At 48.7% G+C, this 26,009-nt stretch overlaps 3 protein-coding genes and 1 long non-coding RNA gene across 4 annotated transcripts in view; 2 read left to right on the forward strand and 2 right to left on the reverse strand.

The window, feature by feature from the left end:
• The window catches only part of LOC140419227 (uncharacterized), a 408,534-nt gene that overhangs the window by 250,971 nt on the left and 131,554 nt on the right, over positions 1-26,009 (forward strand). The gene's annotated exons all lie outside the window — the stretch shown is intronic.
• LOC140419244 (uncharacterized) overlaps positions 1-26,009 on the reverse strand; it is a 49,132-nt gene that overhangs the window by 14,863 nt on the left and 8,260 nt on the right. The gene's annotated exons all lie outside the window — the stretch shown is intronic.
• Positions 4,621-9,655, reverse strand: LOC140419224 (uncharacterized). Its single transcript, XR_011945620.1, has 2 exons — positions 9,558-9,655; positions 4,621-6,124 (listed from the first exon to the last, which is right to left on the reverse strand). It is a non-coding gene; the product is annotated as an uncharacterized lncRNA (long non-coding RNA).
• On the forward strand, positions 16,143-20,726 carry LOC140419229 (uncharacterized). The gene is made up of 2 exons (XM_072503022.1): positions 16,143-16,759; positions 16,847-20,726. The coding sequence occupies exon 2, from the start codon at positions 17,185-17,187 to the stop codon at positions 18,415-18,417; it is 1,233 nt and encodes a 410-aa protein (XP_072359123.1). The 5' UTR covers positions 16,143-16,759; positions 16,847-17,184; the 3' UTR covers positions 18,418-20,726.

The following is a 26,009-nucleotide window of genomic DNA, read 5'->3' on the forward strand; positions in this document are numbered from 1 at the left end:
CAAAGTTGCTGGCAAAGATTTTGGCCATAAAGATAGAGGACTGTGTGCCGCAGGTCATACACGAGGATCAGATGGGGTTCGTGAAAGGGAGGCAGTTGAATACTAATGTACGGAGGCTCTTGAATGTTATAATGATGCTGGCGATGGAAGGGGAGGCAGAGATAGTGGCGGCGATGGATGCGGAGAAGGCCTTTGATAGGGTGGAATGGGGGTACCTGTGGGAGGTGTTGAAAAGGTTCGGGGAGGGGTTCTTCAGGTATGTGAGGCTGCTATATGAGGCCCCGGTGGCGAGTGTGGCCACGAACAGAAGGAGGTCAGAGTATTTCCGACTACACCGGGGGACGAGGCAGGGGTGTCCCCTGTCCCCCTGCTCTTTGCACTGGTGATTGAACCCCTGGCCATGGCGTTGAGGAAGTCGAGGAACTGGAGGTGGCTGGTGCGGGGTGGGGAAGAGCATCGGGTGTCACTCTATGCGGATGATTTGCTGCTATATGTGGTGGACCCGGTGGGGGGAATGCCGGAGGTGATGAGGATCCTTAGGGAGTTTGGTGATTTCTCCAGGTACAAGCTCAACATGGGGAAGAGCGAGTTGTTTGTAGTGCACCCAGGGGACCAGGAGAGGGGGATTGGTGAGCTCCTGCTAAAAAGGGCAGAGAGGAGTTTCAGGTACCTGGGGGTCCAGGTGGCTAGGAGCTGGGGGGCTCTACATAAGCTTAACTTCACGAGGCTTGTGGAGCAGATGGAGGAGGTGTTTAAGAGGTGGGACGTGCGCCCGGCGAACCATGTCCATATGTTTTGGTCATGCCCGGCACTGGAGGGGTTCTGGAGAGGAGTGGCGGGAGCAATATCTCAGGTGGTGAAAGTCCGGGTCAAGCCAAGCTGGGGGCTAGCAATATTTGGAGTAGTGGATGAACCGGGAGTGCAGGAGGCGAAAGAGGCCGGCATTCTGGCCTTTGCGTCCCTCGTAGCCCGGCGAAGGATCTTGCTAATGTGGAAGGATGCGAAGCCCCCCAGCGTGGAGGCCTGGAGAAACGATATGGCTGGGTTCATAAAGTTGGAGAGGATTAAGTTCGCCTTGAGAGGGTCTGCGCAGGGGTTCTACAGGCGGTGGCAACCGTTCCTAGACTATCTCGCGGGGCGTTAGAGGATGGTCGGTCAGCAGCAGCAGCAACCTGGGGGGGGGGGGGGGGGGGATGAGCAAGAGACAACATGAAGAGTCGGGGAAACTGGCACGTATGGGAGAGAGCCAGTGTACAAAGTTATGTAAATATACTATTTTGCCATGTATATATCTTGCTCCATGCAATTTCTCGTTTCTTTTTTTTGTTACGGGGGGGCGGGGTTATTGTTTGTAAGGGAGAAAAATTGTGTTAAAAACTTTAATAAATATATTTTAAATAAAAACGAGGTGGGACGTGCTGCCACTCTCCCTGTCAGGTAGGGTGCAGTCAGTTAAAATGACGGTGCTCCCGAGGTTTTTGTTCCTGTTCCAATGCCTGCCCATCCTGATCCCTAGGGCCTTCTTCAGGTGGGTTAACAGGAGCATTATGGGGTTTGTGTGGGCGCAGAAGACCTCGAGGGTGAGAAGGGTGATCCTGGAGCGGTGCAGGGATTGGGAAGGGGGGGGTTGGTGCTGCCTAACCTCTGTGGGTATTATTTTGCCGCCAACGTGGCGATGGTGCGTAAGTGGGTGATGGAGGGGGATGAGGCGGCATGGAAGAGACTAGAGATGGCGTCCTGTGTGGGCACGAGCCTGGAGGCGCTAGTAACGGCACCGCTGCTGCTTCCTCCAACGAGGTATACCACGAGCCCAGTGGTGGCGGCTACCCTCAAAATTTGGGGGCAATGGAGACGTCAGACGTCTGTTTGTCATTTTTATCTATGACCTAGAGGAGGGCGCAGAAGGGTGGGTGAGTAAATTTGCAGACGACACTAAAGTCGGTGGTGTTGTCGACAGTGCGGAAGGATGTAGCAGGTTACAGAGGGACATAGATCATCTGCAGAGCTGGGCTGAGAGGTGGCAAATGGAGTTTAATGTAGAGAAGTGTGAGGTGATTCACTTTGGAAGGGATAACAGGAATGCGGAATATTTGGCTAATGGTAAATTCTTGGAAGTGTGGATGAGCAGAGGGATCTAGGTGTCCATGTACCTAGATCCCTGAAAGTTGCCACCCAGGTTGATAGGGTTGTGAAGAAGGCCTATGGAGTGTTGGCCTTTGTTGGTAGAGGGATTGAGTTCCGGAGTCATGAGGTCATGTTGCAGCTGTACAAAGCTCTGGTACGGCTGCATTTGGAGTATTGTGTACAGTTCTGGTCACCGCATTATAGGAAGGACGTGGAAGCTTTGGAGCGGGTGCAGAGATTTACCAGGATGTTGCCTGGTATGGAGGGAAAATCTTATGAGGAAAGGCTGATGGACTTGAGGTTGTTTTCGTTGGAGAGAAGAAGGTTAAGAGGAGACTTAATAGAGGCATACAAAATGATCAGGGGGTTAGATCGGGTGGACAGTGAGAGTCTTCTCCTGCAGATGGAAATGGCTAGCACGAGGGGACATAGCTTTAAACTGAGGGGTAATAGATATAGGACAGAGGTCAGAGGTAGGTTCTTTACGCAAAGAGTGGTGAGACCGTGGAATGCCCTACCTGCAACAGTAGTGAACTCGCCAACATTGAGGGCATTTAAAAGTTTATTGGATAAGCATATGGATGATAATGGCATAGTGTAGGTTAGATGGCTTTTTGTTTCGCTGCAACATCGTGGGCCGAAGGGCCTGTACTGAGCTGTATCGTTCTATGTTCTAGAGTGGGGAGGTGGGGGCCTCGGTGTGGTCCCCGATACGGGGGAACCACCGGTTTGTCCCGGGGAGGATGGACATAGGGTTCCTGAGTTGGCACAGGGCAGGTATTAGAAGGATGGGGAACCTGTTTGTGGACGGGAAGTTCGCGAGCCTGGGTGAGCTGGAGGAGACCTTTGGGCTCCCCCCGGGGAACACCGTCAGATATATGCAGGTTAGGGCGTCTATTAGGCGGCAGGTGGTGGAGTTCCCACTGTTGCCGCCACGCAGGGTCCAGGACAGGGTGCTGTCGGGGGGGTGCGTTGTAGAGGGGAGGATCTCGGCAACGTATCAGGTGATGCAGGAGGAAGAGGAGGCCTCAGTGGAGGAGCTAAAGGGTAAGTGGGAGGAGGAGTTGGGTGAGGAGATTGACGAGGGGATGTGGGCGGATGCCCTGGGGAGAGTGAACTCTTCCTCCTCTTGCGCGAGGCTCAGCCTCATACAATTTAAGGTGCTGCATAGGGCTCACATGACCGGGGCAAGGATTAGCCGGTTTTCGGGGGGTGAGGACAGGTGTGTTAGGTGCTCAGGGGGCCCAGCAAACCACACCCACATGTTCTGGGCATGCCCAGTGCTGGAGGACTTTTGGAAGGGTGTAGCGAGGACGGTGTCGAGGGTGGTAGGATCCAGGGTCAAGCCGGGCTGGGGGCTCGCAATATTTGGGGTGGCAGAGGAGCCGGGAGTGCAGGAGGCGAAAGAGGCAGTGTATATTTGCTTTTGTGTTGATGATGGCTGTTAATTTATTATTTATGTATACGGGGGCGGTTGTTCTTTTCTTTCTGTATTTTGTTGTTGATATTTTGTGAAAATGTGAATAAAAATTATTTTTTGAAAAAATAATAATACTCCAAATGCAGCCTAACCAAGGTTTTATATAGCTGCAACATGATTTCCCAACTCTCGTACTCAATGCCCCGGCTGATGAGGGCAAGAATGCCAAATGCCTTCTTAATCACCTTGGCCACTAGTGTTGCCACTTTTAGGTAACTGTGGACCTGCACACCCAGATCCCTCTGTATGTTAATGTTCCGGAGGGTTCTGCCATTTACAGTATAATTCATACCTAGATTTGATCTTCCAAAACGCATCACCTCGCTTTTGTCTGGATTAAACTCCATCTTCCATTTCGGTGCCCAAGTCTCCAATCTATCTGTATCCTGTTGTATCCTCTGATAATCCTCTGCACTATCAGCAACTCCGCCAATCTTCATGTCATCCACAAACTTACTAATCAGACCACCCACATTTTCTTCCAGATCATTTATATGTACTACAAACAACAGAGGTCCCAGCACTGATCCCTGCGGAACACCACTAGCTACAGAGCTCCATTCTGTAAAACACACTTCCACTGCTACTCTGTCTTCTATAACCAAGCCAGTTCTGAGTCCATCTAACTAGCCCACCCCGAATCCCATGTGATTTTAGTTTTTGCACCAGTCTGCCACGTGGCCTTGCCAAACGCCTTACTAAAGTCCATATAAACTACATCCACAGCCATTCCATCAATATTCTTTGTCACCCTTTTAAAAAATCTCAATCAAATTGGTGAGACGTGACGTTCCCCATACATTGTGGGCAGCACAGTGGCTAGCACTGTAGCTTCACAGCTCCAGGGTCCTAGGTTGGATTCCCCACTGGGTCACTGTCTGTGCGGAGTCTGCACGTTCTCCCCGTGTCTGCGTGGGTTTTTTCCGGTGCTCAAAGAAAAAACTCTTACACTGATATAATTCACAATGCAACCAGAGTGCGAAGAAGAAAAAGTACAACATGTGTAAAACCCAACAATAGCTTCATATCCTAAATTTTATACGATATAAAACTCATGAACCTCAAAACACAATAACTCTGATATATCCAGACAGAGTAACTCTGATATATCCAGACAAACACAGAGTAACTCTGATATATCCAGACAGAGTAACTCTGATATATCCAGACAAACACAGAGTAACTCTGATATATCCAGACAAACACAGTAAGAACTCCCGAACGTCACAACGCAGAATAACTCCAATATGAAAGAGAATCAAACAGAGTTCAAATTGAGATTCTGAATGAATTAATTTGCCTCTTCAAGACAGTTGAAGAATTGATCTTTTTCGAAGGGCCGAATTGTCCACTTCTGCTCCTAATTCTTATGTTCCTATGTACTATCCAGGATAAAATTAATGTATTACATCTGCTTCTGTGGATCATTTCAGTGGAAATGTGCTCTCGCTGAAAGAGTATCAGCCCACTGGAGTGAACATTGGAAGACTGGCCAGCCCACAGAGAAACCTTCTGACCTCCCACTTCACCCACTGTTAGAATGACCAAGGTTCAGTCCTGAATGTGATCAAGAGCAGCAAAAATCAGCAGAATCCACCCCCTGTAATTACTTGTGAACTCGCTGGTGTTTCTGCAGGTAGGATGTACTGCTGAATCCTTTCCCACACGTGGAGCAGGTAAACGGCTTCTCCTTAGTGTGAACTCGCTGGTGTCTCAGCAGGTTAGATGAATTAATAAATCCCTTCCTACACACAGAGCAGGAGAATGGCCTCTCCCCAGTGTGAAGTCGCTGGTGTGTTACCAAGTTGGATGAATTAATGAATCCTTTCCCACACACTTTACAGGTGAATGGCCTCAATGCGGTGTGAACTCGCTGGTGTGTCAGCAGGTTGGATGAATTAACAAATCTCTTCTCACACACGGAGCAGGTGAATGGTCTTTCCCCAGTGTGAATTCGCTGGTGTGTTACCAAGTTGGATGAATTAATAAATCCTTTCTCACACACATTGCAGGTGAATGGCCTCTCTGCGGTGTGAACTCGCTGGTGTGTCAGCAGGTTGGATGAATTAGTAAAACCCTTCTCACACACTGAGCAGGTGAACAGTTTCTCCCCAGTGTGAATTTGCTGGTGTGTCAGTCGGCTGGATGAATTTATGAATCCTTGCCTACACACTGAGCAGGTGAATGGCGTCTCCCCGGTGCCAACTCGCTGGTGTGTCAGCAGGTTGGATGAAGCGGTAAATCCTTTTCCACACTGAGAGCAAATGAACAGTCTCTCCCCGGTGTGAGTACGTCGATGAGTTTCCAGCTCAGATGGGGAAGTGAATCCTTTCCCACAATCCCCACATTGCCACGGTTTCCCCATGGTGCCGGTATCCGTGACTCGGTGCTTTTCCAGTCACACTGATGGTAAAATAGCCGATGGTTTTCCCCGTCCTAATGCATCGAGTGACTCTGTCAGATCTTGGATGTGAAGTTTGGTTTGAGATTTCTTGCTGCAAATCCTCCCTTTTGAATATCCTGTTTAAAGGGGTTTACAAATGTCATCAGTGTCAGTACAGCTCAGAAATTCAGAACAGACAATTCTAATCGCTGTGGAACATGCTTTCCTCCCCAGTTCCCCAAAAGCTGTAAATTTCACCGCACGCATCTGTACAAACACACACTCTCCAATCTCACTCCATTATCTAATATACACCCTCCCTACTCTCCCGATCGACAGATCAACACACAGCATTTCCAGTTCTCGACCGAGAGATTATAAGATCCTAAGAAATAAGAGCAGGCCATTCGGCCCATCAAGCATGCTCTTCTAGTTAATATCATGGCTGATTATTTTCTTCCTGTCACCCATAACCCTCAACTCCCTTGAAGATCAAAAATCTAACTGAGCCTTGGATGTATGTATATTTTATTCAAAAAGTACAAAGGCATGAATAAAAAAACATTGTCAACACCCCACAGTTCATGCAAGTTTTTCCCCTATTCACCTCCTTCCCCACCAACCCCACCGCAACAAATAATTCCTCAAACATCGTCATGAACAGTGTCCACCGTGTCTCAAAGCCCTCCGCTGATCCTGTCAACTTCAACTTGATTGTTTCCAGTCGGAGGAAATGGTACAGGATCCCCCAGCTAGGCCGCTACCACTGGTGGCGTTGCCGATCGGCAATCCAACAGAGTTCCTTTGCTGGGCAATCATAGAGGTGACCCACAACATCGGCCGTCCTCCCCTCCATCAACTCCGGCATTTCCCATACCTCAAAAATAGCCACCATTGGGTTCGGCCTGATCTCTACCCATGCGAATACCCCCTCACTAAACTCTCACAGCCCCAGAACATATGTGCGGGATTTGCCGGTCCTCACCCACACTCTCACATTTGTCTGCCACCCCCTGGAAGAACCCACTCATCCTCGCCCGAGTCACATGCATCCTGTGCACCACCTTAAACTGAATCAAACTCATCCTCCCACACGAGGTTGAATTTACTCCGCGCATCACCTCACTCCACATCCTATCATCCTCCCAGTTCCTCCTCCCATTTATTGTTAATCCTCATCACCTGCACTCCCCCGTGCTCCCCAAGCCAAGCATATATATTCCCAATTCTGCCATCTCCTTCTACGTCCGGGAGCAGCAGCTGCTCCAACAGGGACTTCTCCGGCAGCCTGGGAAACCTTCTCCATTCGTTCCGCGCAAAACCGATCACTTGCATATACCTGAACTTGCTTCCCTTCGGCGGCTCCACCCTCTCCCACAGCTCTGCCAGACCTGCAAACCTCTGCTCCAGGTATAGATCCCTCACCAGCCCCACCTCCCTCCACTTCCTATACAGGCCGTCACCCTCACCTGGCTTAAACCCACAGTTCTCACACAGCGGCGTCAGCACCTACATCCTTTCCATCCTAAAGTGTCTCCTCAACTGGTTTCACACCCTAATCGTGGACTGCACCACCAGGCCCACCACGTACCACCCCGGCGCCAGCAGAAGCGACGCCGTCACCATGGCCTTCAGGCTGGACCCTCTACAGGACTCCTCCTCCATCCTAACCCACTCTAACCCCTCTCCTTCCCAGCACCATCTCACCTTTTCCGCATACACCACCCAGTCGCAATACAGCAGGTTTGGTAGTGCCAACCCCCCTTTCTGCCTCTGCAACAGGGCCCTCTTCACCCTCGGTACCTTCCCCGCCCATATACACTCTTGAGATTGCTGCATCTCATTCCGAAAAAAGGCCTTCGGGATGAAGGTCAGGAGGGTCTGGAATACCAACAGGAACCTTGCCAGAATATTCATTTTAACAGCCTAGACCCTTCCTACCAATGTCAGGTGTAGTGTATCCCATCTCCTAAAATCCCCTAAGCTCCTCCACCAACGTTGTCAGGTTCCTCTTGTACATCATTGACCACTCCTCGTCACCTGAACTCCCAAATACCCAAACCTGTCTCTGGCTACGTTAAATAGCAACACCCCCAGATTGGCCCCCGATCCGCCGCATTCACTGGAAAGACCTCGCTCCTCCCGACATTCAACTTATATCCCGAGAAGGCCCTGACCTCACTAATATGTCCATAATTCTTCCCATACTCTCCAATGAGTCCGACACCAACAGCAGAAGGTTGTCCGCATGTAGTGACACCCAGTGTTCCCTGCTCCCCACCCCCCACCCCCACCCACACCCCCACCCACAATGCTCTGCCACTGCACTGACCCTTAAGGGCCATCGTGAAGGGCTCTATCACCAGCACAACCAATATGGTGATAGCGGATACCCCTGTCTTGTTCCCCTGTACAAACCAAAACTCTGAGAACTCATCTCATTTGTCTCTACACTCGCCACCGGGGCCACATACAACAAACGCACACACGCCACAAACTTCGGGCCAAACCTTCCCAGAATCTCAAACAGGCAGTGCCACTACCGCAGACAGACGCCGCCCCCACAGACAGGCGCCGCCCCCCCCGCAGGCAGACGCCGCCCCCCCCGCAGGCAGACGCCGCCCCCGCAGGCAGACACCGCCCCCGCAGGCAGACACCGCCCCCGCAGGCAGACACCGCCCCCGCAGGCAGACACCGCCTCCAGACAGACACCGCCCCCACAGACAGTCACCGCCCCCACAGACAGTCACCGCCCCCACAGACAGTCACCGCCCCCACAGACAGTCACCGCCCCCACAGACAGTCACCGCCCCCACAGACAGACACCGCCCCCACAGACAGACACCGCCCCCACACAGACACCGCCCCCACAGACAGTCACCGCCCCCACAGACAGTCGCCGCCCCCACAGACAGTCGCCGCCCCCACAGACAGACACCGCCCCCACAGACAGACACCGCCCCCACAGACAGACACCGCCCCCGCAGACACACACCGCCCCCGCAGACACACACCGCCCCCACAGACAGACACCGCCCCCACAGACAGACACCGCCCCCACACAGACACCGCCCCCACAGACAGTCACCGCCCCCACAGACAGTCGCCGCCCCCACAGACAGTCGCCGCCCCCACAGACAGACACCGCCCCCACAGACAGACGCCGCCCCCACAGACAGACACCGCCCCCGCAGACACACACCGCCCCCGCAGACACACACCGCCCCCGCAGACACACACCGCCCCCGCAGACACACACCGCCCCCGCAGACACACACCGCCCCCGCAGACACACACCGCCCCCGCAGACAGACACCGCCCCCGCAGACAGACACCGCCCCCACAGACAGACACCGCCCCCACAGACAGACGCCGCCCCCACAGAGACACCACCTCACAAAGGTGATGGCCGCGCATGCGCTAGTCTGCCCGCTGAACGAAGATGGCGGCGGTGGAACTGGGCCTGACCCCGGATAAAAGCCCCGCAGCTGCTAACACGGGAACTGCAGGCTCTTATTCAGACCCTGTGGCCTTCACCGAGTGTTTATAAAGACTCTGCTCCCTCCCCACCTTTACTCCCGGCTCCATCCCTCTCTCCGCTCCACCGACTCTCCCGCCTAAAAAGCGGCTCCCACATTCGTCAGGCTGCGGGCAAAGTGACACTGCGCCGGTGCACTGGCTCTTGTGGCGTGAATAGGGCACATTCACAGCCGCTTGGAATGTTGGGTAACAACCACACCATTGAAAGCTCAATCAGTTCATACAAAATAACTTTGTTACCCTTGGAGATAAATTAATTTTTAAAATCTCAAATTGTGAATTGGTGATCTGCTAAGCTCTATATCTCAAAATTCTCCTGTGCGACCATGCAGAGTTTTTAAAGCGTTTATATTATTTCCTCTCTCTCATCCCTCCTCTGATGTTTCTGACTCTGGCTGGGTTCAATCACAGTCACTGGTTCCTCTGTTTTCCCCTCTCCATCGTTAATTCTGAATATTCACTGTTTTACATAATATTACTGCACAAATAAAAGTTATTTGGCCTTATCTGTACTCGCTCTTTGGAAGATCTGTCCAATTAAACCCTGCCTTGCTGGCAGAGTCAGAACAATGTATATCTGCTGATGTAATCCAGTGCTTAATTTGCAGTTGGATAGTTCACAGTCACATTCACCCCTGTGGAAAAATTGATTGCCTATTTTGTTGAGCAGATATCAGGTCCTCACTGTCAGTTATGCACACAGAGCATCTAATGGAGTTGATTCAACAATTGACAGTCCGCACAAACCACAGTGACATTATTCATAAATGGTCAAGTCAAGGGAGTATCTTGATATGATAGAGTGGATGAATTATGGGGTTACAAAGTAAAATATCCTGCAATTTCACAATTCTCACTTGGCTGGAATGTTGCAGTATGAAAGGGCCCCACATTGCTGTCAGAGGAAACAGGCCAAGTCCAATAGACCTGTTCAAGCCACATCACTGTTCGACTGTACTGAGGTTTGTGAATGAATCTGGGTCCGTGTCAGTCTGGTGCTGTGTCTTTGATTCCCAATAACAACTGTAGTATCCTCAATAAATACCCACCACAGTATTTAGTCCATAAATCTCAGGACATCATTATAATCGCAGCCCTTGAAGTCGTTCCTGATAAAATTACCAACGATTCTGAAAGCTTCATTCACTGTTAGACCCTTACTGAAAACATACATCTCTGGCAAAAAATAAAACACACAGCTTATCCATAGCAGAAAGGAAACCACTCACCCTCCACTCCAAACTCTGAATAATTTGGGATGTTGCTGATAAGAGAGAATTGCTATTTATAAGGTGAAGGTGCATTAGCAGCAGGAGTTAGTGAAGAGGGTAATGGTAATAACCAGGCAGACTGACTCACCCGGAAAGCTGCTCTAGAGGAGATTCAGGGGATCCACCCAAAATAGGAAAATCAATCATTGGCACTGGTATGACAGACTCCAGTTAAACCTGAATTTTAAAACTTGTCAGGACCCGGATCCTGGAGTGAGTATAGGAAAGCAGTGGTACACCATCGCAAAGGCTTTCCCTCAGTAAGTAAGGTCTCACCTATCCTACATGATGGGGGTTTCTATCACAAAGTGGCTCTAATTTGACTTGCTTGATGTCTTACAAAATAATTAATTTTGTTTCGGGATCAGATTCAGGGAGTGTTTCTCTTTCATGTCCCCATATGTTCATAATTACTACTGGTGGCTGAGGAAACACCAGGATGTTCGTCAACACCTGAAACTGTGTCCAAACTAAACAGGCCGTGCAACAGGAAGACTAATTGTGAAGTTGCACATGATGAACACGTCTTTTATTGGCTATTCACAAATGAGAGAAGGAAACATAATAGCTGTGTTACCATGGAGATAAGTGTGTCAGGTAACAAATGAAAAAAGTCCGATAACTAGAATGCAAATAAATACTGTGCTTGATTTATTTTAACAACAGGGACAAGAAGTGGATGGTCACCGTGCTCGTGGACTGTGTCCAGGCTGAAATTCTGTTCTTGTCATATGATCACCACCCTCCCTGTCCCACCCACTCCTCTAATTATCCTTCCTGAGCTCCAGCCAGGTGATATTAAACATTAAGGGGGAAAGACAAAGAGCTGTATCGGGGGAAAGTGCTACCCCAGAGCCAGAGGTTTCTCTTGGGTAGTTCCTTCCATGCCTGAATCATGAATACACTGTTATTACCTTTCCTGGGTATCCTGTGGTTAGTTGGAAGAAGGCATGCGCTCAGAACTGTACACAATATTCCAACTGAGGTCTAACTAGTGCCTTGTACAAGTTTAGTATAACCAGCTTGTTCCTGTAGTTTATGCCCTTATTAAGCTAGCTCATATTATATGCTTTAAATGCTCTCTTTACCGATCCTATAAAAAAACTGCAGCAAATTAATTAAACATGATTTCCCCTTTAGAAATCCATGCTGCTCCTTACAAATAAGCCAACATTTTTCCATGTGGCTATTAATTCTATCTTTTCACAGTAACTTCACAGGATCTTTTCACAGTAACTTCATTACAGTGATAATGTAAGCCTACTTGTGACAATAAAGATGACTTTCTTGAAGCATGCCGAACAACTGGTGTTGAACTATCTGGTCTGTAATTGCTGGGGCTATCCTTACAACACTTTTTGAATAAAGGCATAAGATTTGGATCCTCACTGTCTTCAGGTGATGTCCCGGAGGACTGGAGAATAGCCAATGCTGTTCCTCTGTTTAAGAAGGGTAGCAAGGATAATCCAGGAACTACAGGCCGGTGAGCCTTACATCGGTGGTAGTGAAATTACTGGAGAGAATTCTTCGAGACAGAATCTACTCCCATTTGGAAGCAAATGGACGTATTCGTGAGAGACAGCATGGTTTTGTGAAGGGGAGGTCGTGTCTCACTAACTTGATAGAGTTTTCAGAAGAGGTCACAAAGATGATTGATGTAGGTAGGGCAGTGGATGTTGTCTATAGTGACTTCACTAAGGCCTTTGACAAGGTCCCTCACAGTAGACTAGTACAAAAGGTGAACTCACACGGGATCAGGGGGAAGCTGGCAAGGTGGATACAGAACTGGCTAGGTCATAGAAGGCAGGGAGTAGCAATGGAAGGATGCTTTTCTAATTGGAGGGCTGTGACTAGTGATGTTCTGCAGGGATCACTGCTGGGACCTTTGCTGTTTGTAGTTTATATAAATGATTTGGAGGAAAATGTAACTGGTCTGATTAGTAAGTTTGCAGATGACACAAAGGTTGGTGGAATTGCGGATAGTGATGAGGACTGTCAGAGGATACAGCAGGATTTAGATTGTTTGGGGACTTGGGCGGAGAGATGGCAGATGGAGTTTAATCCGGACAAATGTGAGGTAATGCATTTTGGAAGGTCGAATGCAGGTAGGGAATATACAGTGAATGGTAGAACCCTCAAGAGTATTGAAAGTCAGAGAGATCTAGGTGTACAGGTCCACAGGTCACTGAAAGAGGCAACACAGGTGGAGAAGGTAGTCAAGAACTCATACTGCATGCTTGCTTTCATTGGTCGGGGCATTAAGTATAAGAATTGGCAAGTCATGTTGCAGCTGTATAGAACCATAGTTAGGCCACACTTGGAGTATAGTGTTCAATTCTGGACGCCACACTACCAGAAGGATGTGGAGGCTTTAGAGAGGGTGCAGAAGAGATTTACCAGAATGTTGCCTGGAATGGAGCACATTAGCTATGAGGAGCGGTTGAATAAACTCGGTTTGTTCTCATTGGAATGACGGAGGTTGAGGGGCGACCTGATAGAGGGCTACAAAATTATGAGAGGCATAGACAGAGTGGATAGTCAGAGGCTTTTCCCCAGGGTAGAGGGGTCAATTACTAGGGGGCGTAGGTTTAAGGTGCGAGGGGCAAGGTTTAGAGTAGATGTATGAGGCAAGTTTTTTACACAGAGAGTAGTGGGTGCCTGGAGCTCGCTGCCGGAGGAGGTGGTGGAAGCAGGGACGATAGTGACATTTAAGGGGCATCTTGACAAATGCATGAATAGGATGGGAATAGAGGGATACGGACCCAGGAAGTGTAGAAGATTGTAGTTTAGTCGGGCAGCATGGTCGGCACGGGCTTGGAGGGCCGAAGGGCCTGTTCCTGTGCTGTACTTTTCTTTGTTCTTTGTTCTTTGTATTTGTAATTCTCAAGTCTGGCACCTCCAGGAAAGACTGGGAGATCAGCACCCCTGAAATTTACATTTTCACTTCACTCCTTATCAATTTTGAACCTAGGTTACAAGATGATCAGAGGATTGGATAGGGTGGACAGTGAAAGCCTTTTTCCTCGGATGGTGATTTCTAGCACGAGGGGACATAGCTTTAAATTGAGGGGAGATAGATATAAGACAGATGTCAGAGGTAGGTTCTTGCCTCAGAGAGTAGTAAGGGCGTGCAATGCCCTGCCTGCAACAGTAGTGGACTCGCCAACACTAAGGGCATTCAAATGGTCATTGGATAGACATATGGACGATAAGGGAATAGTGTAGATGGGCTTTAGAGTGGTTTCACAGGTCGGCGCAACATCGAGGGCCGAAGGGCCTGTACTGCGCTGTAATGTTCTATGTTCTATGTTCTATCTGGGGACAGGGCTTCCTAGTCTGTCTGCATGGCTTGGGTAGCATTTATCTCCTTTGTAAAGACAAACAGTTAGTTTTATTTCACTTTGAGCAACGTGACAGTTCCTGTGTGAGATTCTCCATCGGCTGACACCGGAATCGCCAAACGCGATTGGGTGGAGAATCGATTCTGACTTTAAAATCATGGGGGGCACAGATTTCATGCCAAATCACAATTATCCATGACCTTGACAGTGGCGTCAATGCATTTCAGAATGCACATACAGTTAGATACCATTTGCATATCATTAGGGTGGCACCGTAGCACAGTGGTTAGCGTTGTTGCTTCACAGCTCCAGGGTCCCAGGTTCAATTGCCGGTGAGGGTCACTGCCTGTGCGGAGTCTGCATGTTCTCCCCTTGTCTGCGTTTGTTTCCTCCGAGTGCTCCGGTTTCCTCCCACAGTCAAACAATGTGCAGGTTAGGTGGATTGGCCATGCTAAATTGCCCTTAGTATCCAAAATCTTGGTTGGGGTTACAGAGATAAGGTGGAGGTATGGGCTTGGGTAGCGTGCTCTTTCCAAGGGCTGCTGCAGACTCGATGGCCCAAATGGCCTCCTTATGCACTGTAAATTCTAGGATTCTATGATTAGTGGGCCTGACCGAGTATTCTCCGGGGCCTCTGTGATTCTCTGCCTAGGATGGGCCAAATTCCTGATGGCGAGGTTCACTTGTGCTTTTAAAAATTATTAAACAGGTCCCGTCGCTGATGAGGGAGAGGGGGTATGGAACGTGTGCAACATCGCCACAGTTCGCTGACAGTTGTGCCGCTGGGTCGGGGCTTCTGCCAGGGTCGGGGGAGTAGCTCGGGATAGCCTGGATTTGAGCTGTGGGGTGGACCGGCAGAAAGCGTCATTACCGCAATCTGCAAGGTAACCATGCAGCTGTGTATACCGGTGACTGTCCATTGTGAACTTAGGGCCACAGGTCACATGAGTTCTCCCCCCCCCCCCCCCCGGGGCACCACCCTAGGTGCCCTCTGGCCTCAGCTGACTCCTCAGCAGGATGGGCGTGCTCCAGCGCAACCAGTGCCATCTTGTTGGCTGGGATGAGTGTGTGTGGGGAGTGTAATGTGTATATGAAGTTGCAGCTTGTCAGCCTCCCGAGTGTCAATCACGGACCCGGCAAATCCCGCACTGTTTCTCAATGGCATCGCTTGCATGTTCCAAGTGGTGCCGGTTCTAGCCCCTCTAAAGTCACTGAATCCGTCCACGCTCGGCGCCAGTTTTGCTGTCGTGGAAGTCCATGAATCCTGCCTCTGCATCAATACTTCGTCTCAGGAATGGAGCATCCCGCCCACTGTGTCTCAATGGGGCTGGTTTAGCACAGGGCTAAATCGCTGGCTTTTAAAGCAGACCAAGGCAGGCCAGCAGCACGGTTCAATTCCCATACCAGCCTCCCCGAACAGGCGCCGGAATGTGGCGACTCAGGGCTTTTCACAGTAACTTCATTTGAAGCCTACTTGTGACAATAAGCAATTTTCATTTCATTTCATTAAAAGCTCCTTCTACACCTTTAAACAAGGAACGGTAAGTGAGAGCAAACTGATGCACAGTAACCCAAATACAAATTGTGGACATTCCCTCTCTTCCCTGTTCTTCTGTGAAGTCAGCTCTTCAATTATGTAAACATAGTTTCACATTTCAGAAACAAATGTTGAAATGTTTGCTCCACACCCAGAGTTTCATCTGTTTACAGCCACAAACAGAAAGGTCCAGTTTTCTCCTGGAGTTTGAGACAAATCAGCTTTCAAAATGATGCAGTTTCAGCCAATGAGGGAGATCCGGGCTCAGCCCCGCCCCTCATTCATTCTGATTGGTTGGAGAATGAGTAGCTCGTGCTCAGTTCTCCAGTCCCACAACATCTTCCAATTGGTCCTGAACTGTTGTCAATCAGCCGGGCATTGGATCCGGAGCATGCACAGAGCTGGACACCAATGCGCAGGCGTAGTGTCAAAGAGTTTGGAGCATGCGCATTATGATTGATGCCTCGGCCCTTGTTTGTCCCGGAGAAGCGGAGTCAGCGTCAGGCGGTGGGTGGGAGGATTTGGAAACACTTTGTGGATCCGCAAACCCTTCACAATTTGCAGCTGCGGGGCTTCTCTCTCCCGGGAACAGGCCCAGGTTAACGGGCACCATCCTGCTTCAGACACTGGAGGATGGTTCATAGATCATAGAATTTACAGTGCAGAAGGAGGCCATTCGGCCCATCGAGTCTGCACCGGCTCTTGGAAAGAGCACCCTACCCAAGGTCAACACCTCTACCCTATCCCCATAACCCAGTAACCCCACCCAACACTAAGGGCAATTTATCATGGCCAATCCACCTAACCCGCACATCTTTGGACTGTGGGAGGAAACCGGAGCACCCGGAGGAAACCCACGCAGACACGGGGAGGACGTGCAGACTCCGCACAGACAGTGACCCAAGCCGGAGTCGAACCTGGGACCCTGGAGCTGTGAAGCAATTGTGCTATCCACAATGCTACCGTGCTGCCCACTGGTTCACATCAGAGTATGGGGGAGGGGGGGATAATAAATAAGAGCTTACACTTCGCACTCAAATCAATGAGGACTCTGATCTCTGACAAGGAAGGAAACACTGGCAGGTGGGTGGGGAGGATTCACAAACACCCGCTGGAGGCCCCAAACCCCCTGGACTGTCAGTGATGGATTTTGTAAAATTATTTTTACAGGATATTAGCAGAATTTGCAGACATGAAACTCAAACCAAACTTCACATCAAGATGCTTCAGCGATTTGATTCATCAGAATATCATCAGCCTTTGTATACAGAAGGAGAAACGTTTGTTCCATTCTGTCTGTGGAAAAAGATGTGAGCCATCAGTGTGACTGAGAAAGCACCGAGATACGCAAATACCCGAGAGTTTCCAATGTGCTGGATACGGAAAGAGTTTTCACCAGCCTGAAAGAAAAACCACCGCATTCACAGTGAGTAGTCACCCTGTACATATTCTGTGTAAACGAGGCTTCAACATTTCCCAACCTGGAGAAACACAAGGACACTCACATCATGGAGAAACTATTGAAATGTGGGGACTGTGGGAAGGGATATAATTACCCATCTGGATTGGATATTCATCGACGCATTCACACTGGAGAGAGGCCTTACACCTGCACTGTGTGTGGGAAAGGATTTGCTTACTCATCCAGCCTGTATACACATCAGCGTGTTCATACTGGCGAGAGGCTATTCAATTGCCTTGAATGTGGGAAGGGGTGTAATGCTTTATCAAGCCTCCTGATTCACCAGCAAGTTCACTCTGATCAGAGACCATTTCAATGTTCTGATTGTGACAAAAGCTTTAAAAGCACAAAGGACCTGCTGAGACACCAGCGCACTCACATGGAGGTGAGGCCTTTCGCCTGCTCAGTGTGCGGGAAGGGATTCACTCAGTCATCCCACCTTCTAACACACCAACTTGTTCACTCTGATAAGAGACCTTTTCAATGCTCGCACTGTGAGAAGTGTTTTAAAAGTAAAAATGATTTACAAGCCCATCAACGCACTCACACTGGGGAGAAGCCATTCACCTGCTCTCTCTGTCAGAGGAGATTTGGACGTTTATCCCAGCTACAGACACACCAGCGAGTTTACTCTGATCAGACACCATTTCAATGTTCTGATTGTGAGAAGAGCTTTAAAAGCAAACAGGATCTGGTGACGCACCAGCGAGTTCACACTGGAGAGAGGCCATTCACCTGCTCTGTGTGTGGGAAGGGATTCACCCATTCATCCCACCGTCTGAGACACCAGCGCGTTCACACTGGAGAGAGGCCGTTCATTTGCTCTGTGTGTGGTAAGGGATTTGCTGATTCACCCCACCTTCTGCTACATGAGCGAATTCACACTGGAGAAAGGCCTTTCACTTGCTCCATGTGTGGAAAGGGATTCACTCAGCCATCCCAGCTCACTGTACATCAACTTGTTCACACTGAGCAGAGACCTTTTAAATGTTCTGACTGTGAGAAGAGCTTTAAGAGCACTAAGGACCTTCTGAGACACCAACAAGGTCACACTGGGGAGAGGTCATTCACCTGTTCCATGTGTGGGAAGAGATTTGTTCAGTCATCCCACCTGCTTAGACACCAGCAGGTTCACACAGGAGAGAGGTCCTTCACCTGCTCCATATGTGGGAAGAGATTTGCTCGGTCATCCAATCTGCTGAGACACCAGCGAGTTCACAAGTCACTGCAGAGGTTAGATTCTGCTGTTGCTGCTGCTGCTAATACAATGCAGGACTGAACCATGTTAATTCTGTTATTGAGAGGCTAGATTGGGCACTTAGATAATCTCAGTGCAATCAGGCAGAATCAACATGATTTTGTGCAAGGGAAATCATGTTTGACCAATTTAGTAAAGTTAATTGAGGAAGTAACAAGCGATGTGGATAAAGGGGGACCTGTGGATGTGTGTATTTAGATTTCCAGCAGGCACTTGACAAGGTGCCACATAAAAGTTCACTCCACAAAATAAAAGCTCATTCTGTAGTTGGTAACAGCATCAACAGAGGCTTGGTTATCGAACAGGAAACATTGAGAAGTTTAAAAATTGTCATTTTTGGACTGGCAAGATGTAACCTGTGGAGTGCCACAGGGGTCAGGACTGGGCCTCAACTATTTTCAGGACTTGGTTGACAGGATCAAAAGTATGGTTGCAGAATTTGCTGTTGCTACAAAGGTATGGAGGAAGGTAAGTTGTGAGTGACCATAAGGAGTCTGTAAAGGGTGCAGATAGGCTAAATAAGTGAGCAACAATTTGGCAGATTGAGCATAATGTGGGGAAATGTGAACTTGTCCACTTTGGCATGAAGAATAAAAAAGCAACATATTGGATTGAATTTGTTTATTGTCATGTGTACCGAGATACAGCGAAAAATATTGTTCTGCGCACAGCTCAGGCAGATCATTCTGTACATGAAAAGAAAATACATAGGGCAACCATAAAATACACAATGTAAATACATCATCACACAGACATCGGGTGAAGCATGCAGAGTGTAGTACTACTCATTCAGAAAGCTGTGTGAAGGGAATGTAAAAGAGAAAGGTTAGTGTTAGAATTAAGTTTTAAGAGATTAGTCTGATTATCGGAGATGTAAGAAGAGGATCTGTGAGAGAGCTCGCAGAGAGTCGCCCCGTTCCGGCGCCATCTTGCATTGCTTGTTTAAATGCACAGAGATTGCAGCTCCGAGGTACAGAGGGATCGAGGTGTATTGGTGCATGAATCAGGACCAGTTACTCTGCAGATAGAGTACACGATTGGGAAGGTAAAGGGAGTGTTGCTGTTTATTGCAAGGGGAAAGTACTGCAGTTGTACAGGGTATTGGTGAGACCACATGCAAAGTACTCTGTACGATTTTGGTCTCCTTATTTAAGAAAGGACATAATTTCATTCGAAACTGGTCAGAAAAGGTTCACTTGACTGGATGAGGGGGTTATCATAGGAGGACAACTTGGACACGCTGTGCCTGTATCCACTTGAGTTTGGAAGAATAAAGAACGAGGGGATCTGATTGAAACATATGGGGCTGGATTCTCCCATTCTGGGATTATATCCCCACGCCGGCATGGGAATGGTGGTGTAAAACGGCTACCGATTCCCCGTTTTGCTGGGGGCTAGCATGTCGGCTGCGTAGAGCACCCGGCTCTAGTTGCCAATATGCCCTGGAGATTTGCCAGGTCTGTGGCCGCATAGGCGCACAGCGGCGGCCGCGCCGTACTACATGGCAGAGGCCACTCGCGGACCTGGCCTCGAAATAATGCCCCCCCTTTGGCTGGCTCGCACGCTCCGGACCACCCCCATAATGCCCCCAGCCCCAAGTAAAGAACCCCCTGCCCAAGGATCAGCCCTCCCCTGACTGTGCCAGCGCTGGACTGAGTCCGCAGCCGCCATGCCGAGTTCTCGACAGGATGGGACCACACGCGACCCACACCATCGGAACTTGGCTGGTCGGGGAGGAGCATCGGGAGGCGGACCTCAGGCAAAGTTCTGAGGCCATCGATACGTAGCGCGGCGTACCATTGTGATTTAACAGTGATTGATAAAGGTTCAGCATAACTTATCTGCTTTTTAAAAATGAATTTAGAGTACCCAATTCATTTTTTCGAATTATGGGGCAATTTAGGGTGGCCAATCCATCTATCCTGCACATCTTTGGGTTGTGGGAGCGAACCTCGCAGACACGGGGAGAATGTGCAAACTCCACACGGACAGTGACCCAGAGCCGGGATCGAACCTGGGACCTCGGTGCCGTGAGGCAGAAGTGCTAACCACTGTGCCACCGTGCTGCCCACCTTACCTGCTTTTAACTCAATGGCTCTATTGGAAGGCTACATGTTATCCGTGTCTGCGTGGATTTCCTCCACGTGTTCAGATTTCTTTCCAAAGTCCCGAAAGATGTGCTTCTTAGGTGAATTAGACATTCTGAATTCTTCCTCAGTGTACCCGAACAGGCACCGGTGTGTGGCGACGAGGGGATTTTCACAGTAACTTCATTGCAGTGTTAATGGAAGTCGACTTGTGACACTAATAAAGATTATTATTAATATCCACCTTTTTAACGTGCACTCAATTTTTAACTCTCTTTATTTCTTTAATATTAATCAGTGTAGGCGGGCTGTGATGTAACCCTGTGTGTGGAGTTTGTCTCATGGTGGTAACTTGGAACATCGAGGTGATAGAAGAACCCAGACCGCGGATATCTGAAGAACTAGACCAAACTGCATTGTGGGCTCAAAATGCAAAGCATGATGGACAATTTAGTCAAGTCACAGCCTTGCCAGAATTAGCAATGGCTGCAAAATGAGTTGAATTGTGCAGGAGAACTAGCCTCAAACTGTGAGAAAGATGTGTTTGTTTTGAGGTGATAAAGGTCTCTGTGCCAATCTGGGGATTGATAACAGTGTCAGAAGTAACAAAGTGGAGTCAGGCTGACTCGATTCCATCAGGCATCACCTTGTAAGAGGCCCAGGACATGAGAACAAGGCAGAAGGCAATGATGGCATTGAAACCCAATGAAATGGGCTGAAAACAGGTCTTGCCTAATATTTTCTATTCCGTTATGGAGGTCAAAGCCCATTTATTCCCGTGAATGAATAAAACAAAGGTGTGTGCCTCTGTCTAAGTCACCATTTATTGCCCATCCCTAATTGCCCTTGAGAAGGTGGTGGTGAGCTGACGTCTTGAACTGCTGCAGTCCATATGGTGTCACCCACAGTGTGGTTAGGGAGGAAGTACCAGGATTCTGACCCGGGGCAGTGAAGGAACAGTGATATATTTCCACAGCAAGATGGTGAGTGTTACAATCCCAGTGATGTAATAACTGGATGGGAAGATCCCAGAATGGAACCCTGGCTAAAAAGACTGTAACTTTGTTTAGAAAATGTGGAGGAACAGAGCACAGGATTGCCAATTAGCTTTCACCAACAAAAACATTCATTAAACATGAAAGGTCTCACTGTGATACAATACTCCTTCACTCCTCCTTATCTTCACAAACGTGCACAGTTTTCAAGGACAACACAGGTTACAACATATCTTTTACTATAATGTTCTCAGTGGACACACCGTGCCTTTGAACGCACAGGTTATCCGTGAACAGACAACCACCGCTCCCCCACACTGCTAGTGTCACACGGGAGGGTTTAAACTAGTATGGCAGGGGGGTGGGCATGGGAGCAATAGGTCAGAAGGTGAAAGCATTGAGGGAGTACTAGGGAATAGGGCCAGTATGGCTCTGAGGAAGAGCAGACAGGAAGATGTTGCTGAAAACAGCTGGTCTGATGGCCTGAAGTGCATATGTTTTAATGCAAGAAGTATACCAGGTAAGGCAGATGAACTTAGAGCTTGGATTAGTACTTGGAACTATAATGTTCTTACCATTACAGAGACCCGGTTGAGGGAAGGACAGGATTGGCAGCTAAATGTTCCAGGATTTAGATGTTTCAGGCAGGATAGAGGGGGATGTAAAAGGGGTGCCAGAGTTGCGCTACTGGTTAGGGAGAATATCACAGCTGTACTATGGGAGGACACCTCAGAGGGCAGCGAGGCTATATGGGTAGAGATGCAATCACAATGTTGGTGGTTTATTGCAGGTCTCCCAACAGCCAGCGGGAGATAGAGGAGCAGATAGGTAGACAGATTTTGGAAACAAGTAAAAACAACAGGGTTGGTGTGATGGGAGACTTCAACTTCCCCAATATTGTCTGGGACTCACTGAGTGCCAGGGGCTTAGACGGGGCAGAGTTTGTAAGGAGCATCCAGGAGGGCTTCTTAAAACAATATGTAGATAGTCCAACTAGGGAAGGGGCTATACTGGACCTGGTATTCGAGAATGAGCCCGGCCAGGTGGTAGAAGTTTCAGTAGGGGAGCATTTGGGGAACAGTGACCACAACTCAGTGAGTTCTAAAGTGCTGGTGGACAAGGATAAAAGTGGTCCGAGGGTGAATGTGCTAAATTGGGGGAAGGCTAATTATAACAATATTAGGCGGGAACTGAAGAACCTAGATTGGGGGCAGATGTTTAAGGGTAAATCAACATCTGACATGTGGGAGGCTTTCAAATGTCAGTTGAAAGGAATTCAGGACCGGCATGCTCCTGTGTGGAAGGATAAATACGGCAAATTTCGGGAACCTTGGATAACGAGAGATATTGTAGGCCTCATCAAAAAGAAAAAGGAGGCATTTGTCAGGGCTAGAAGGCTGGGAAAGACTAAGCCTGTGTGGAATATAAGGAAAGTAGGAAGGAACTTAAGCAAGGAGTCAGGACGGCTAGAAGGGGTCACAAAAAGTAATTGGCAAATAGGGTTAAGGAAAATCCCAAGGCTTTCTACATGTACATAAAAAGCAAGAGGGTAGCCAGGTAAAGGGTTGGCCCACTGAAGGATAGGCAAGGGAATCTATGTGTGGAGCCAGGGGAAAGGGTGAGGTATTAAATGAATACTTTGCATCAGTATTCACCAAAGAGAAGGAATTGGTGGATGTTGAGTCTGGAGAAAGGTGTGTAGATAGCCTGGATCACATTGAGATCCAAAAAGACGAGGTGTTAGGCGTCTTGAAAAATAGTAAGGTAGATAAGTCCCCAGGGCCGGATGGGATCTACCCCAGAATACTGAAGGAGTCTAGAGAGGAAAATGCTGAGGCCTTGACAGAAATCTTTGGATCCTCACTGTCTTCAGGTCATGTCCCGGAGGACTGGAGAATAGCCAATGTTGTTCATTTGTTTAAGAAGGATAATCCAGGGAACTACAGACCGGTGAGCCTTACGTCAGTTGTAGGGAAATTACTGGAGAGAATTCTTCGAGGCAGGATCTACTCCCATTTGGAAGCAAATGGACGTATTAGCGAGAGACAGCATGGTTTTGTGAAGGGGAGGTTGGATCTCACTAACTTTTTAAAAATAACTTTAGAGTACCCAATTCATTTTTTCCAACTAAGGGAAAATTTAGCATGTTCAATCCACCTATCCTGCACATCTTTGGGTTGTGGGGGCGAAATCCACGCAAACACAGGGAGAATGTGCAAACTCCACACAGACAGTGACCCAGAGCCGGGATCGAACCTGGGACCTCGGCGCCGTGAGACTGCAGTGCTACCACTGCGCCACCGTGCTGCCCCGGGTCTCACTAACTTGATAGAGTTTTTCGAAGAGGTCACAAAGATGATTGATACAGGTAGGACAGTGGATGTTGTCTATATGGACTTCAGTAAGGCCTTTGACAAGGTCCCTCATGGTAGACTGATACCAATGGTGAAGTCACACGGGATCAGGGGTGAGCTGGCAAGATGGATACAGAACTGGCTAGGTCATAGAAGGCAAAGAGTAGCAATGGAAGGGTGCTTTTCTAATTGGAGGGCTGTGACTAGTGGTGTTCCGCAGGGATCAGTGCTGGGACCTTTGATGTTCGTAGTTTATATAAATGATTTGGAGGAAAATGTAACTGGTCTGATTAGTAAGTTTGCAGATGACACAAAGATTGGTGAAATTGCGGAGAGCGATGAGGACTGTCAGAGGATACAACAGGATTTAGATTGTTTGGCGACTTGGGCGGAGAGATGGCAGATGGAGTTTAATCCGGACAAATGTGAGGTAATGCATTTTGGAAGGTCTAATGCAGGTACGAAATATACAGTGAATGGTAGAACCCTCAAGAGTATTGAAAGTCAGAGAGATCTAGGTGTACAGGTCCACAGGTCACTGAAAGGGGCAACACAGGTGATGAAGGTAGTCAAGAAGGCATACGGCATGCTTGCCTTCATTGGCCGGGGCATTGAGTATAGGAACTGGTAAGTCATGTTGCAGCTGGAGAGAACCTTAGTTAGGCCACACTTGGAGTATAGTGTTCAATTCTGGTCGCCACACTACCAGAAGGATGTGAAGGACTTTAGAGAGGGTGCAGAAGAGATTTACCAGGATGTTGCCTGGTATGGAGGGCATTAGCTATGAGGAGCGGTTGAATAAACTTGGTTTGTTCTCACTGGAATGACAGAGGTTGAGGGGCGACCTGATCGAGGTGTATAAAATTGAGGGGCATAGACAGAGTGGATAGTCAGAGGCTTTTCCCCAGGGTAGAGAGGTCAATTACTAGGGGGCATAGGTTTAAGGTGCGAGGGGCAAGGTTTAGAGGGGATGAACGAGGCAAGTTTTTTTACACAGAGGGTACTGGAACTCGTTGCCGGAGGTGGTGGAAGCAGGGACGATAGTGATATTTAAGGGGCATCTTGACAAATACATGAATAGGATGGGAATAGAGGGATACGGACCCAGGAAGTGTCGAAGATTTTAGTTTAGACGGGCAGCATGGTCGGCACAGGCTTGGAGGGCCGAAGGACCTGTTCCTGTGCTGTACTTTTCTTTGTTCTGTTCCTGCACAGAATACTGAATCAAACCCACTGAAATCTATACTCGATTTTAATATTTAACAACACAAATACAGATCACTTAAAACTATCTGTTTTCCTGACATGAGTGACTTGGAGGTGAATTCCTAGGTGGAGGTGTTCTCATGTATCTGCTGTCCTCGTCTTTCTACCTTCTAATTGGATGATACTGTCGCACAATGGTTAGCACTATTGTTTCACAGCGCCAGGGACCCGGGTTCAATTCCCTGTTTGAATTCCCGGTTTGGGTCACTGTCTGTGCGGAGTCTGCACGTTCTCCCCGTGTTTGCGTGGGTTTCCTCCGGGTGCTCCGGTTTCCTCCCACAAGTCCCGAAAGATGTGCTGTTAGGTAAATTGGACATTCTGAATTCTCCCTCAGTGTACCCAAACAGACGCCTAAATGTGGCGACTAGGGGATTTTCACAGTAACTTCATTGCAGTGTTAATGTAAGCCTACTTGTGACACTAATAAAGATTTTTATCATTAATTGGCAGACGTTGTGAGTTTGGAAATTGCTGCTGAAGGAGCCTTGGTGGGTTTCTGCAGCACATCTTGTAGATGGTAGACGCAGCCAATATTGTACATCAGTGGTGGGGGCAGTGAATGAGGAAAAGATGCCAATCAAGTGGGTTGATTTGTTCTGAGTTTTGCCAAGCTTCTTGAGTGCAGTTGGAGCTGCACTCATCCAGGCAAGGGGAGAGTATTCCATCACACTCCTGACTTCGTCCTTGGAGATGCCGGACAGGCTTTGGGGAGTCAGGAGGTGAGATAGTCACCACAGGATTGCTAGCCTGTGACCTGCTCTTGCAGCCATAATATGTATGTGGCTAGTCCAATTCAGCTTCTGGTCAATGGTAACCTCCAAGGTGTAGTGGGGGATTCAGCCATTGAATGTCAAGGGGTAATGGTCAGATACTCTTTTGTTGGAGATTGGATTGGATTTATTGTCACGTGT

Source organism: Scyliorhinus torazame, chromosome 5, assembly GCF_047496885.1.
Source record: "Scyliorhinus torazame isolate Kashiwa2021f chromosome 5, sScyTor2.1, whole genome shotgun sequence".
Taxonomy (NCBI): Eukaryota; Metazoa; Chordata; class Chondrichthyes; order Carcharhiniformes; family Scyliorhinidae; genus Scyliorhinus; species Scyliorhinus torazame.